The following is a 14,893-nucleotide window of genomic DNA, read 5'->3' as shown; positions in this document are numbered from 1 at the left end:
ATTTTAGCATTTTAACAGTGCATTTATTTCTTTCCTTGCATTTCTCTCTTTCCTTCCCTTTATTCATGAAATTAAGTACACATTTCTCTTTGCTTCAGGGGAAGATTGTGGTAGGAGACAGATAGCTTCCCAATCATTCTGTTTTTTTTTTCCCAAGGGCTTCTCTAAGCAGTGAACATGGGACATAAAGGCATGGACAGAAAGTCTTGAAGAAACAAGAAATGGGAAATAATTTTTCCAGAGTAGTTTGATTTTTGTAGTTGGGAAAGAGATATTCTGGGTTCTAAGAGAAGAAGGAGCCTGTCTCCCTTATCTCCAAGCAGGAAGCAGGAAGTTGAGTTAATTTCTTAACATCATGATCAATGGGAACCTGCTCCAGAAAATTCAGTTTTTGTAACATATGTAAAAGTGCGGACCACAATCAAGTGGGGGTTCATCTGAGGGATGCAAGATTGGTTCAATATACAAAAATCAATAAACACAATTCATCACATCAATAGACTTAAAGACAAGAATCATATGATCATATGAAGAGATGCAGAAAAAGCATTTGACAACATACAGCACCCCTTCATGTTCAAATGCTAGAAAAACTAGGGATACTGGGAACATACTTCAACATTGTAAAATCTATATATGTTAAACCTGTACAAAAGCTATATATGTTAAACCTGTATATATGTTAAACCTAACATGAAATCCTAAGTGGAGAAAAACTGAAAGCATTCCCTCTCTAAACTGGAACTAGACAGGAATGCCCTCTTCCACCACTCCTATTCAACATAGTACTCTAAACCCTATTCAGGGCAATCAGAGAAAAGAAAGAAATTAAAGGGACACAATAATAAAAGAAGCAAACTATCCCTATTTGCTGACAATGTGATTTTTATATTCAGAAGACTCAAAAACGCTTTGAAAAAGCTCCTTCAATGAATTCAGCAAAGCAACAAGGTTTAAAATCAATATTAATAAATCAACTGCATTTTTATACACCAAGGATATATCAGCTGAAAGAGAAATCAGGAAAACTATCCTTTTTACAAAAGTTTCAAAAAAATTTTGGAATCAACTTAACAAAAGAAATGAAAGAATTTTGTAATGAAATTTAAGAAGACCTCATAAAATGGAAAACTCTCCCATGCTGCTGGATAGACAGAATAAATATGATCAAACTGCCGTACTACCAAAAATGTTATGCAGATTCAATGCAATTCCTATAAAGTTCCCAGTGACATTCTTCACAGAAATAGAACAAGCAGTCATGACATTCATTTGGAGAAATAAGACACCCAGAGTAGCCAAAGCAATCCTTAGCGCAAAAAGTGATTCAGGAGGCTTCACAATAGCAGACATTAAATTATACTACAGAGCGATGGTAACAAATACAGCATGGTATTGGCACCAAAAATGACATGAAGACCATTGGAACAGAATAAAAGACACAGAGACACACCCATATAAGTACAGTTGTGTCATACAAGACAAAGGTGTCACAAATGTACATTGGAGAAAAGATGGCCTCTTCAACAAATGGTGCTGGGAAATCTAAAATTGAACCCCTATATCTCACCCTGAACAAAACTCAACTCTAAGTGTATCAAGGAACTAGGCATTAGACCCAAGACCCTGCACTTACTAGAAGAAAAAGTAGGCCCAACTGTCACATGTCAGCCTGGGAATCAAACTCCTCCACGAGACCCCTAAAGTGCAAGTAGTAAAATAGACAATCAATAAATGGGATGGTATCAAACTGGAAAGCTTCTTCACAGCAAAGAAAAGAATCAACAAAGTGTACAGAGATCCTACCTATTGGGTTAAATCTTCACCACCAATACCTCAGATAAAGCAATAATTTCCAGGATATACAAAGAACTCACAAAAGATTATACCAATAATAATTATAACTCAATCAATGGGTTGATTGAACAAATCCTTCACCAAAGGAAAGATATGAATGGCCAAAACATATATGAGAAAAAGTTCCACATCTCTAACAACTAGAGAAATGCAAATTAAAACTAAACTGAGATTGCTTCACACTCAAGTCAGAAAAGGCAGTTATAAAGAACAATAAGTGTTGGGAGGATGTGGGGGACATTGTTGGTGGGATTGCAAATTGGTGAAACCACTATGTAAAACAGTATGGAGATTCCTCAGAAAACTTGGAATGGAACCACCATTTGACCCAGTTATACCATTAACAAAAAGGACTTAAAAACAGGATACCACAGGGACACAGTCACATCCATATAGTATCTCAACTCACAATAGCTAAGCTATGGAAACAACGTAGGTGTCCTTCAACAGATGAATCATTAAAGAAAATGTGAGTGAATTTGGTGTCAACCTATCATATATACAAACAGATTTGTTAAATTGTGGTATAAAGGTTTATTAAGATTTGTAATGCAAAAAAATTATGAATGTAATGCACTCCACTACTGTCATGTATGTAAGAAATAATTAAAAAGAAAATGTGATATATATATATATATATATATATATATATATATATATATATATATAATTCAGCCATAAAGAAAATGAAATTATGTCATTTTCTGGTAAACTGATGGTAATTGATTAGAGAATATCATGCTAAGTGAAATAAGCCAATCCCCCCAAACCAAAGGTTGAATGTTGTCTTTAATTTGTGGATACTAACCCACAACAAAAGAGCATGGGGAGGAGAATAAAAGTCCATTGGATTAGACAAAGGGAAATGAAGGGAAGGGAGGGGAGAGGGGAATAGGAAAGAGTAGAATTATTTGGTCATAACTTTCCTAGCCTTGTATTTGCACACTGTATATGACCACAAGAATGCAGACCCTAAATAGAATAAGTTATACTCTAGCTATGTATTTTCTCAAAAAATACATTCTACTGCCATGTATAACTAAAAATACAAAAAAATGCAGTTTTTGTGGTCTAATCCTAAACAAGGGCATCAGCTGGCACAGTATGTGACAGTTGACATTTCCCACTGACTTTGAAGTCTCTGGGGATTCAGGAGGTGCATCCTTCTGTTGGACCAAGAGCAGCTGCTGAGGCAGAGGGACCCACAGGGGAAGAGATGAACTCAATCCTTTTCACCAATGATGTGACTATGTACCTACAACAAACAAACAACCCTGTTTGAAAGAACATTTGCTAGAATTTATAAAGGTGTTTATTCAAGTAAAAAAAGGTAAACACATTCAAAAGAAAGCATGTGTTAACTACAACCAACTAGAAATGGAAATGGGAATAAGTGACGTATTCAAAATCCAAAAAGAGGAAGAGGATATTTAGGAATATATTTCACATGAATAGTACAGACACATATAAAATACTACATAGTTCTCTGAAGGATAAAAACCATTTTGAATTAGTGAAAAGATGTATTCCTTTCTTGGTTTAGGACAGTTAATGTAATAAAATATTAATTAGCTCCCCAGTTTTTCAATTAAATAAAATTTTAAGTAGCATTAAAATGGCTCCAAAATAGAAAAAAAAAATGTAATGATGGGGTCAGAGTGTCGGCCACCATATCAAAACATTATGGTAATAAAATAGGAATGGACCAATAGTCGAATTAAGGAGTACAATATAAAACTAAGAAATAGATCTCAACAGCTCCTTGGCACATATCGTAAAGATGTAAGGTCATCCTACCATCACGATACAGCCACATCGATGTTTATAGCAGTGCAATCCACACCAGTCAGGTTATGGAACCAGCCCAGATGCCTGTCAGCAGATGAATTGTTAAAGAAAGCATGGTATGTGTACACAATGGAGCTTTACTCAGCCATAAAGAAGAATGAAGTCATCGCTTTTGCCAGTAAATGACTAGAACCAGAGAGGATCAGGCTAAGAGAAATAAGCCAGACCCAATAGAGTTAAGAACCAAGTGTTCTCTTTCTTATGCAGAAGCTAGACCAAAATAAGGGGGGGGGAAGGGGAGGGGAAATCCCATCAGAACAGAAGAGAGATCAATAGAGATAGAGGTTGGAGGAGAGGGTGGGAGTAGAGGCAGAAAATGTGAAGAATGGTGGAATGAAACTGATCAATGATCCTGTGTATAGGAGTGAACGTACCACAGTGAATTTCACATTTATGTATACCTATAATGCACTAATAAAAAATTAAACAGTAGATAAGACAAATAGAGTAAAGGAAGTTGAACCAAGTAAAGTGAAAGGAGGAATGGAGGGAAGTACCAAGTCCAGTGATGCCATTAGAGGTTTGGCTAAGACCAGAGGGAAAGTTCTGCCCTTGCTGAGACTTCTTCAGAGATGCTTTCTGCAGAGCCTCAGAATATACAATGAAATCAATGGCAGAGGGAGGTACAGGGCAGCTCCATGTGGACAGAGCTTCCAACATTGCTTCATTTTCTAGATGGATACCCAGCTCAGCTGTTCATTATTCTTTGCAGTTATATGAAATAACATCTAATACACAGATTAATTCCATTTCTTTTCTAATCTTTTCATTACTGCATTACTGTTATATATAATATTGGGATATATTTTGATATAATTATACAAGCATGGAATATAATTTGCTCCAATTTAGTCCCCAGTACTCTTCGTTTCAAGTCTATGCCCACAGTTTCCTTCCCATCCACTATTTGGGCTATTTTTAACTCTCATTCAATCACTCAGTCTTTTATTTGTTACCCAAATAAGTTTTCTGTGTTCTTTCCAACTGTTTTGGGACATTCCTTATAGTAAGGTAGGTGGGTTAGGTCGATCTCCAGGATCCCTGCTCAGAGTGAGGGGCAGATGCTTGTTCTCTAGGGACACAGGGGTATGGGAGGAAGGGAAGTATTCATGTGGTCAGATGGGAGGAAGTGGAGCCAGAGATGTGATCCTTACATGTGCTGTCCCTCCAGCTGATTGATAAGAGCACAAAGAAAGACATACACACATGAATGTTTCTATAATGACAGGCTCTGCAGGTGCTGGGAGAAAGGTTTGCAAAGCAAGTTAGTGAGCAAGGGGTGCAGGTGGGGCTGGCCTAGTTCTCTGCCTTTGTTCACAGTCTGGGAGGCTCAGAAGACTCCCCTGAGAAATTGACCTCAGAGCCTGAGGTCAGAGTGGTTATAACAGGAAGCTGGTGAGGGGAGCAAATGGGACCAAGTTCCCCAAACTGAGTGAACTCTTTGTAGTACAGGGACATGATCTAAGAGGGTGGTTGAGTCCTGCTTTGTGACTGTGATTGGACGGGTTAACAATTACCCAGAAGAGTCATTTCCTTTTCTGATTTATTTTTGATGAAAAATGTCTTATAATGTACCCCTGGGGAGTTTTCATTGTTCTGCTTGTGAATTTAAACATTACTACACTGGTGTCACATTGAGGGTTTGATGCAGAGTATGACATATAGATGATGTAATCAAAACCTCAATGTATGAGTCTTAAGAATACCTACTTGTTTAGTAAAGGCATTTCTCAGACCCGTTTTTTTCTTGTGGATCCAGGTCAGGAAAGAAGTTATTTAAGGACCTGTGGGTGAGGACTAACAACTGCTGGAACAGTGCTGTTTGTAATCAGAGTAGGTGAAAGAGACTTCGAAACCTGCACTTTTAATACAGCATAAAAGTGGACTTTAAATCTGAACCTTAAATCCAGGCCACTCTTGATTTTTATCCCCTGTCTCCTTTGTACCCATCCTATGTCTTTTATCCTACCTCAGGACACTGAGAAAATTGGTTTTAATGTGGTAGTTTATGGACAATGTAATAGATTCAGTTGTAGATTTTTTTGAAGACTTAAAAATGTAAAACAAATCAAAATCACCCATAGTCTCTCCACCTGGAGACCCACACCGCTAAACCAAATTCTTTCCTATTTTTTTTTGGCATTGTCGCAGTTGTAACACAGACGCACTTAATGTCCTCTTTTAACAGTTAGATAACAGTTGTAAAATTTCGCATGTGCTGTTTCCTATTCCTTCTGTATTGGGACAGATCCTGAGAAAGTGAGTTGGTTTTGAAACCCAGTGAAGTGAGCAACAGCTTCGGGACTCCTTGCAGATGGAACCGCTAGGGGCGAGGGGGACAGACTAGCAGAAGAGTAAAATGCACCCCATCAGGTGCAGGGCAGCTGCTGCCTGAGCTGCGCCTGGGACTTGGCTGGGTCCCTGCCAAAAGCGGAGCACAAAAGCCTGCTGGGGGCGGAGCGTGGAGGGCAGCTCTTTCTCAGAAGGGCGTACCCTGGGAGGTCCCCAGACTCTGCTGATGGAGTGCGGGTGGTTCCTGCTGTTGTGGGTGCTCCCCCAGGCGAGGGGAAGTACTGAGGGTGAGAGGCCCAGGGTGCCCGTGTACTGGTGGTAAAGAACCAAGAGAGGGAGCGGGCTTCGTACTTAGGGAAAGGCTCCCCAGGGCGCTGGGATGAGCACTGGGCAGCTGAGCCTGGAGTGCATGGATGCACCAGAGATGGCTAGGCCTCTGGCTCCCTGCGTGGTGCGGGTCAGGGTCAGCGCACCCAGCTGACCCTCCTGGACTCACCTTCTGCTGTTGTTCCTTCCTCTCCCTGTGCTCTCTGCTCCGTGGGGCATTCAGTGTACTTACCCAGTCTTCGTTTTTCCCAGTCCTGCGAAGGAGTGTCCTCTTCCACTATCTGCAGATCTCCTCCTTCACTAACAGCAGCTGGATGCACACTGACGCCTTGATCCTGTTGGGGGAGCTGGAGACACACAGTTGGAGCAATGCCTCTGACACCATCAGCTTTGTGAAGCCCTGGGCCCAGGGCACCTTCAACAGCCAGCAGTGGGTCCACCTGCAGAATATATTTCGGGTTTTTCGAAGCAGCTTCACCAGGGACATACAGGAATTCGCCAAAATGCTGTCCAAAGAGTGTGAGTTGAGCGGATGGATCCTGGGCAAGCGCCACTGTGAGAGAATGGACATGGAAGTCCTGCTGAGAGAGTGGGATGAGATTGTCTCATTGTGGGATGAGATTCCCCCTCTGAGGACTTGCACTTCTGCCTGGCCGGGCCCCAGTTTCAGGCATCAGGCCACCCACTCTCTTTTCCTTCCACTGTGGGTCCCCCGTGTAAGCTCAGTACCAGTCTCTTCTCCTTCATCCCTTTCAAACCTCATTTGAGTTTTGCACGTTTCTCTCACAGATCCCATGGAGCTGCAGCTGTCTGGTGGCTGTGAGGTGCACCCTGGGGACGTCTTTCTCCATGTAGCATATCAAGGAGAACATATCCTGAGTTTCCAGGGAACTGCTTGGGAGCCGGCTCCACAGGCCCCACATTGGGTTGATTTGGTCATCAAAGTGCTCAACCAGGACGATGGGACAAGGGAAACAGTGCAGTGGCTCCTCAATGACATCTGCCCCCAATTTCTGAATGGCCTCCTAGAGACAGGGAAGTCAGAACTGGAGAAGCAAGGTCAGTCTTCTGTCCTCTCCATCTATCCTACTTTTAAGCTTCAAGTAGGTTTTGCCATCCAAGGGTTTGCTTTCTTTTAAGCATCAGACAAAGAGCAAGACATAGAAGGGATGGATAAGGTGTGAGAGTATTTGTTCATATCACCCAGTATCACTGAGTACCTGCTGGGTTCCATGAGTTGAATTACATCAAGACTGTGGGTCAGAATTGATTTAGACAATGTTTGAGACATGCTGTGTGCTCCAGATGAGCTCAGGGTGTTAGAGTAGGAAGGTGAGGCATTTATAGGGCACTGGGATCAGGGGAGGGGAAGGAGATCAGGGATGGGTCTCCTGGGCAAGGTGATACAAAGGGATCAAAGCTACCTGGAGACTTCACCTCCAGAAGTGGACATTTGTGGAGCATGAACCTTGGAGGAAGCCTGGGACCTCTGTTGCAAAGTTCTCACCTTATGATTTCCTTATCCCTTATTGCATACAGTGAAGCCCGAGGCCTGGCTGTCCAGTGGGCCTAGCCCTGGACCAGGCAATCTGCTGCTGGTGTGCCATGTGTCTGGATTCTACCCTCAGCCTGTGTGGGTGATGTGGATGCGAGGTGAGCAGGAGCAGCTGGGCACTCAGAGATGTGACATCCTGCCCAATGGTGATGAGACGTGGTATCTCCAAGCAACCCTGGATGTGGCAGCTGGGGAGGCAGCTGGCCTGGCCTGCAGGGTGAAGCACAGCAGCCTAGGAGGGCAGGACCTCGTCCTCTACTGGGGTGAGAAAGGGTTGGGGCTGTGTTGGAAATGGAGACAGGTTGTTCTCAAGCATAGAGGGAGGGACTTGCAAAGGTTGGTTAGCACACAGCAGGGCCTGAATATGAGATTCCAATTACAGAAAGGAGGAAAATAGAGTCTGGAAACTAAAATGTGATTGACATCTGATGTATTAAATGCAAGATGAAATGGGACTGATAATCTCAGAGATCTGGAAGTTGTTGGCAATTAATGAATCCTTGGAAGCTGGGCATGACAGCACTCATCTGTATTCCCAGCTGCTGGGGAGGCTGATGCAGGAGAATTCCAAGTAGGTGGCCAACCTAGCCAAATTAGGGAGACCTTGTCTCAAAGAGTAAAGGCTAGGGATGCAGTTCAGTGGTTTTTCCCAGACTCTAGGATTCAACCAGCAGCACTGCATATAAAATGAAAACAGACTGTTGGAGGATTCATTTCCCAGCAGAATGGGGATCAGGCACTTATGAAAAGCAGGTTAACAAGGAGAGCTGTGGTTTACTGAGTGCTTCCTGGGTGGGGACCTGGCCTGTCTGCATCTAGTACTTTACCTGAGCATCACTGTTGAGGGCCACAGCTGAGTCGGGATGACACATGGCATTTTTGCCAGAAGTAGTGGTTGAGAGGTGTCACTAGCGAGCCATTAAGATGATGACTTTTGAGTTCTGGATATCAGCTGTTATGGATTTGAGTTAAATCATCATCTTTTTCGTCTGTAGAAATCACTTTGGTTAGTCTCTCTGGAATCCAAATTGGCTGTTGTTCTCCCTGTGGAAACACACAAACAGAACCCCGACTCCAGACAATCTCTGGGTCAGGACCTTTCCATTGTCCTGTTAGAATATCCTTCCAAAGTACCTTAGGCTTATGTACATTTTTTGGACACATATGCCTTTCCACAGCACTAAGCCCTGATGAATCCAAATTTAAAAAGTTTAGACTAAAAAGGGTTATTTTAAGTTTGTCTTTGGGGGATAGATACCCATTTTCAATTCCCTCTTTTTGTTTTAATAAGTACATTTTAATAGTTTGATGAGCTCTTTCAACTATGCCTTGTCCCTGAGGATTGTATTGAATTCCTGTTATGTGAGTAGTGCCAAATGATGAGCAAAATTGTTTAAATCAGGTAAAAGTATAACCAGGACCATTATCCATTTTTAGCTGTTTTGGAATGCCTATAGTGGCAAAATTGTGTAAGCAATGAGCTATAATATCTTTAGTTTTTTCTCCAGCATGAAGGGAGCCTATCAAAAATCCAGAAGAAGTATCAACTGTAACATGCAAATATTTTAATTTTCCAAATTCTGGCAAGTGTGTGACGTCCATCTGCCAAATATGGTTAGGTATCAGTCCTCTAGGATTGACTCCAAGATTAACTTGTGGTAAAAAGGTCACACAATTTTGACATTGTTTTATTATTTGTCTAGCTTTTTCCTTAGTTATTTTAAAATGCTTTTGTAAAGTATTAGCATTGACTGGAACCTTTTATGAAAATTTGTATCTTCTTCTAGTGTAGAAAAAATATGTATGTCATGTGTAGTTTTATCTGCTAAATCATTGCCCAAACTAAGGGCTCCAGGCAATCCTGTATGTGCTCTGATATGTCCTATAAAGAATGGATCTTTTCTGTCCCAGATTAGACTTTGTATAGTGGAAAACAGTAGAGGAAAGGGAAATCCTACCAGCATCTTCAAGGGATACTATAGCATTAACTATATACTGACTATCACAAAATAAATTAAATACAGAAACTTTAAACATCACAAACGCTTGTAATACTGCATTAAGCTCTACCTTTTGAACTGATTGTTTGGGTACTAAAAATGTAAAAATTTGATTAGGGGTAACTACTGCTGCTGTACCATTATTTGACCCATCAGTGAATATATTTGGAGCATTCATGATAGGTATTTTTCTTGTCATTTTTGGAAAAACTACAGGCTACGAAGACCAAAAAGACAATAAAGGATTAGGTGGTAAGTGGTTATCAAATGAAACATTAGATTTGCACATGATTATTGCCCAAGTATTTAACTCAATAGCTAATTCATCAATTTGATCCATAGTATATGGAGTAATAATTTTATTGGGAGAAATTCCAAACACTCCCGTTGCTGCTTTTATTCCTTTGAGTATCAATTTTCCTACAGCCTCAGGAAACCTAGTAAGAATAGAGTTAGGAGAATAAGATAAATGTATCCACAATAATGGACCTTCTTGCCAAAATACTCCTGTAGGAATATTTTTCATTGGTATTACAATAAATAATAAAGGCAAACTTATATCAATTCTATCCAAACGGATATTTTCCATATATGTTTCAATATTTTTTAATGCCTTTCTTGCTTCAGGCGTTAACATTCGAGGTGAATTTTCATCTGATGGACATTTTAGGATATCAAATAAAGGTCCCTACTCTCCTGTTGGTATGCCTAGATAAGGCCTTATCCAATTTATGTATCCTAATAACTTTTGAAAGTAATTAAGTGATTTGAATTGTTTTACTCATATTTGAATTTTTGGTGGACGGACCATGGTTGAGGATAATAGAACTCCTAAATAATTAATTGGAAGATTTAATTGTACTTTATCTATTGCTATCCCTAGATTATAATTTATGAATAAATTTGTAAGTGTGGCATAACATTCTAGCAATGTGTTTTTATCTTTATGTGTTAATAATACATCATCCACATAGTGAAATATTTGTAGTTCAGGATTTTGATTTCTAAGTGGCTGGATTACTTTGTTAACATAAATTTGACACATAGTTGGGCTGTTAGCCATCCCTTGAGGGAGTACTTTTCATTCATATCTCTGATCAGGACCTTCATGATTTAGTGCAGGGATAGTAAATGCAAAACATAGACTATCCTCAGGATGAATTGGAATTTAAAAAAAACAATCTTTAATATCTATAGCTAAAACGTACCAGGTTTTTGGCAAAGCAGAGAATTGAGGAATCCCCAATTGAGCAGGTCCCATAATAACCATCTCATTATTAATGGCTCTTAAGTCTTGCAATAATCTCCGTTTACCAGATTTCTTTTTAATGACAAAAATGGGAGTATTATAGGGAGATATGGAAGGTTGTATATGTCCCTCAACTAATTGTTGTTTGACCAGGTCATGGGCTGCTTGTATCTTTTCTTTAGTCAGGGGCCACTGAGGAACCCATACTGGTCTTTCTGATTTCCAAGTAATTTTGATTGTCTCAATGGCCCCTTCTGAAAACCCAACCTGTGTCTATTTATTCCTTGATCTATTTGTATTGGTGCTGCTATACCTTGTTCTTGTTCTCCTAATCTTTTTTCTTTCCTAAAACCTTGTCTAGCCCTAATATTGGGCACATTTGGATTGATGTTATTTGTTAATGTCAATCCTAATTGATCTAGGATATCTCGTCCCCATAAATTTATAGGAAGATGATCCAATACATATGACTGTATAGTTCCTTCACATCCTTCAGGATCCTTCCAATCTAATACCATTGCACTTCTATGGGGATTAGTCACCACTACTAGGCCTTGGAGCATTTGAGTGGCTTGTTGTAATGGCCAATGTTTTGTCCATTCTTGATGAGATATGATGCTAAGGTCTGCACCTGTATCCAGTAGCCCATTAAATTAATGTCCTTGAATATTTAGTTTTAGCATTGGGCGAGAATCTAAATTTAAAGACAGCATAGCCCAATCTACACCTGTGTAGCCTAATCCCCTGCAACCTCTTTCTATAGTACTACTGGGAAATTTATCATGCAGGCTGGGTATTATTAATAACTGTGCTATTGTATCTCCTGGTGAAATTACTGATATACCCTTTGGAGAACTAGCTCTAATTTTTATTTTACCTTCATAATCGGGATCAGTTACCCCAGGACTTATCATAAGTCCTTTTAGAGTAGAAGAACTGCGTCCTAACAATAAGGCTACTGTTCCTTGGGGAAGAGGTCCTTTTACTCCAGTGGGAATTATTTGAACTCCCATCTCTGGAGTTAGTACTGCTCTGGTGGAAGTGCAGATGTCCAACCCTGCACTCCCTCTGGTTCATCTGATGAGAGATCTGATGGATAATGTGTCCTGGGCACTACCCTGATGGTGATGCTGGGATCCTCCATTGTGTTTCTGAGTTCCTCCAGTGCCTCATATATTTGTGGTCCTGGGCCCTGGAGCATTGGGCCCCCCTTTCCGTTTTTTGTCAATGGAGCCTGATGCCTTTCTCCATGATATCATGGGTAAACACCTGGTCCTTGTCCTTTTTTTGATAACGGAGAACCCTCTATGGTGGTTTGAGAATGGCATTCATTAGCCCAATGTCTCCCTCTATGGCATCGTGGGCAAACACCCAGTATTCTACCACTTTGATACCTAGCTTTGTTAAACCCTCCTCCTATGGGGAAATTCCTTTAAAAATGTCCTGTTTGTTCACAATTGTAGCATGTTTTGTCCTGGCATCTAAAGCCTGTTGTATTGCAGCTGCCAAGACTTGCCCTTGTTCATTAATGTCTCTACATAATTTGATATATGTGTTTAAATCTCCATGTTTCCATGGTCTAATGACCTCTCTGCACCAACAATTTGCTTGCTCATAAGCCAGTTGTTTTATTAATGGCATTGCTTGTTCTGTATCCCCCAAAACTCTGGTAGCTGTTTGAATAAGCCTATCTACAAATTCAGCGTAAGGTTCATTAGCTCCCTGTATTACCTTAGATAATTGACCTTGTAAATCTGCATGTCTTTGTAAAGTCTTCCATGCCCTAACTGCATCTGCAGCAATTTGTGAATATATAGCAGGATCATATTCAATTTGTTGCCATTGACCCTCATAAGGTCCTTTTCCTAACAACATATCTAGATTTCTTTGAGGGTAACCAGCTGCTGCATTTCACCTAGCCGTCTCCATGCAAAATTCCTCATTGGCAACCTTCCATAAAAAATATTGTACTCCATTTAGCACAGGTTAACACATGCTAGCCTAGTCTGCTGGCATCATGTCCAAGTTGGTAATGGATTCGACCATGCTTACAGTGAAGGGTGCTTGGGGACTTAAGGTTGTTACAGCCTCCTTTAACTGCTTCACTGTTTTGAAATCTAAAGCATGGTGAATTCGCTGTGCTTCTGCCTGCTCAAGTACAGGGCATACTAATCTTTGAGGTCCTGTCTCAGGATCCCATCTATCAACTACTTGGGTTGAGGGCCACTCAGCTGTCTCCATAGGTGTAGCTGTTGGTTGAATTACAACCTCTGGTGATAGAATGGTGTTAGTAGCGGCATCCTGTTGGAGCTTTTCCCCTAATAGCCCCTTTTCCTTTAAATTTTCTTCCTCTGTCTGACTAGCTCGAGAGACCTTCACTTTTGTTGATCTAAAATGTCTTTCTCCATGGTCTGAACCTCTAACAATTTACTTAACACTCTTTCAGTTTGTTTTTTAGTAATTTCTAATCTAATATAAAGATAACACAACCCAACAAGATAACACAAAACAAAACCAAAACAGAATGAAACAAAAACGGAACAAAAAATCGTATCAATTTTTCTGTTTTCCTGACATGTGCATCTGTGGTCTATTTCTATCTCTTTCTCAGGGGTGAACAACTTCAAACCTTTAGCCAACCATTTTTCCCAGTTTGCCTGAGAAAGTTCTAGGGATAGGCAGCTTGTAACAAAAACAAAACAAATCTAAAGAAGAACACATTGTTTTTTGAAATGGTCACCCATTCTCTCGCCTTCCCTCAGGGGTGAACAATTTCACTTACCTCCAAGCTTCAGGCGTTCCCCATACAGGTCGCAAAGTGCCGAGTCTGGCTGGGTACAAATCATGAGCCACTGAAGCAGGAACAAACTTTATTTCTGAACTCTACCAGCACACTCCACACACGCTCCCGGGAACTCCCCTGAACACCACGAGCCCTCTCCAGGAACCAGCAAGCGGAAAATCCCTCCTCTGGCACTTCCCCAAATAATGGGAACTCTCAGGGAATACCCCAAGAGCTCAAGTGGGACTCCGTGAGAACAGAAAAGTCATCATCTTAATGGCTCACTAGCGTCACCTCTCCACCACTACTTCTGGCAAAAATGCCAGGAGTCATCCCAACTCGGCTGTGGCCTTCCTAGGTGAGGACATGGCCACTCTGCATCCAGTACTTTACCTGAGCATCACCACTTTCCTTTGAAGCATTAACTGCTATTCTATTTTACAAATTGAGGCTGAGATAGGTTATGTACCCAGAGTCTCACAGAAGGTGGAAGAGCTGGATATAGATTCAGGTCTGCCTGGCTACACAGCTTCACCTGTATGCTACATTATTATATAGTGAAATGAACTGTAGTGGATGTGCCTAGACCCTGTAAAAAGGTAGGGAGTCTAAACTTCTGAGGAATAGAAGTTGATGCTCTAAGAGGGGGAGGGAAAAGGCATCACCTGGCCCCTCACATGTGCTAGACTAGGGAACTTGATACAGGGCAGCGTCCTGGGCTGACACACATCCTGTGTCCCCCTGCAGGTGGGAGCCATACCTCTGTGGGCTTGGTCATCCTGGCAGTACTGGCTTGCCTGGTGCTAGTCTTTGTGCTCATTCTAGGCTTCTATTGGATCAGGAGACACTGGTGAGTCTCCCTTTCTATCTGCTTCTTCCCTAGCTCTCTCTCCTCCACCCCCTGTTGCTGTTTTCCGAATGGTATCTCCCTTTCTATTCCCTCAGCTCCTATGAAGACATCTTGTGAGTCTTTTGGTCACCTG

The 14,893-nt window shown here is 41.1% G+C and overlaps 1 protein-coding gene across 1 annotated transcript; it reads left to right on the top strand.

Annotated features, from left to right (window-relative positions):
* Positions 1-6,223: 6,223 nt before the first annotated feature.
* Positions 6,224-14,877, top strand: LOC144249397 (antigen-presenting glycoprotein CD1d-like). Its single transcript, XM_077791619.1, has 6 exons — positions 6,224-6,284; positions 6,577-6,843; positions 7,114-7,383; positions 7,864-8,142; positions 14,658-14,760; positions 14,856-14,877. The coding sequence occupies exons 1-6, from the start codon at positions 6,224-6,226 to the stop codon at positions 14,875-14,877; spliced, it is 1,002 nt and encodes a 333-aa protein (XP_077647745.1).
* The last annotated feature ends 16 nt before the right edge of the window (positions 14,878-14,893 follow it).

This window comes from Urocitellus parryii, chromosome 11 (assembly GCF_045843805.1).
Source record: "Urocitellus parryii isolate mUroPar1 chromosome 11, mUroPar1.hap1, whole genome shotgun sequence".
NCBI lineage: Eukaryota > Metazoa > Chordata > Mammalia > Rodentia > Sciuridae > Urocitellus > Urocitellus parryii.
This window is presented reverse-complemented; position numbering and strand designations above follow the sequence as displayed.

Coding starts and splice junctions, on each gene's coding strand:
- LOC144249397 (XM_077791619.1), top strand. CDS start 6,224: ATGGAGTGCGGGTGGTTCCTGCTGTTGTGGGTGCTCCCCCAGGCGAGG. Junction 7,384..7,863: donor GTCAGAACTGGAGAAGCAAG/GTCAGTCTTCTG, acceptor TATTGCATACAG/TGAAGCCCGAGGCCTGGCTG. Junction 14,761..14,855: donor TATTGGATCAGGAGACACTG/GTGAGTCTCCCT, acceptor CTATTCCCTCAG/CTCCTATGAAGACATCTTGT.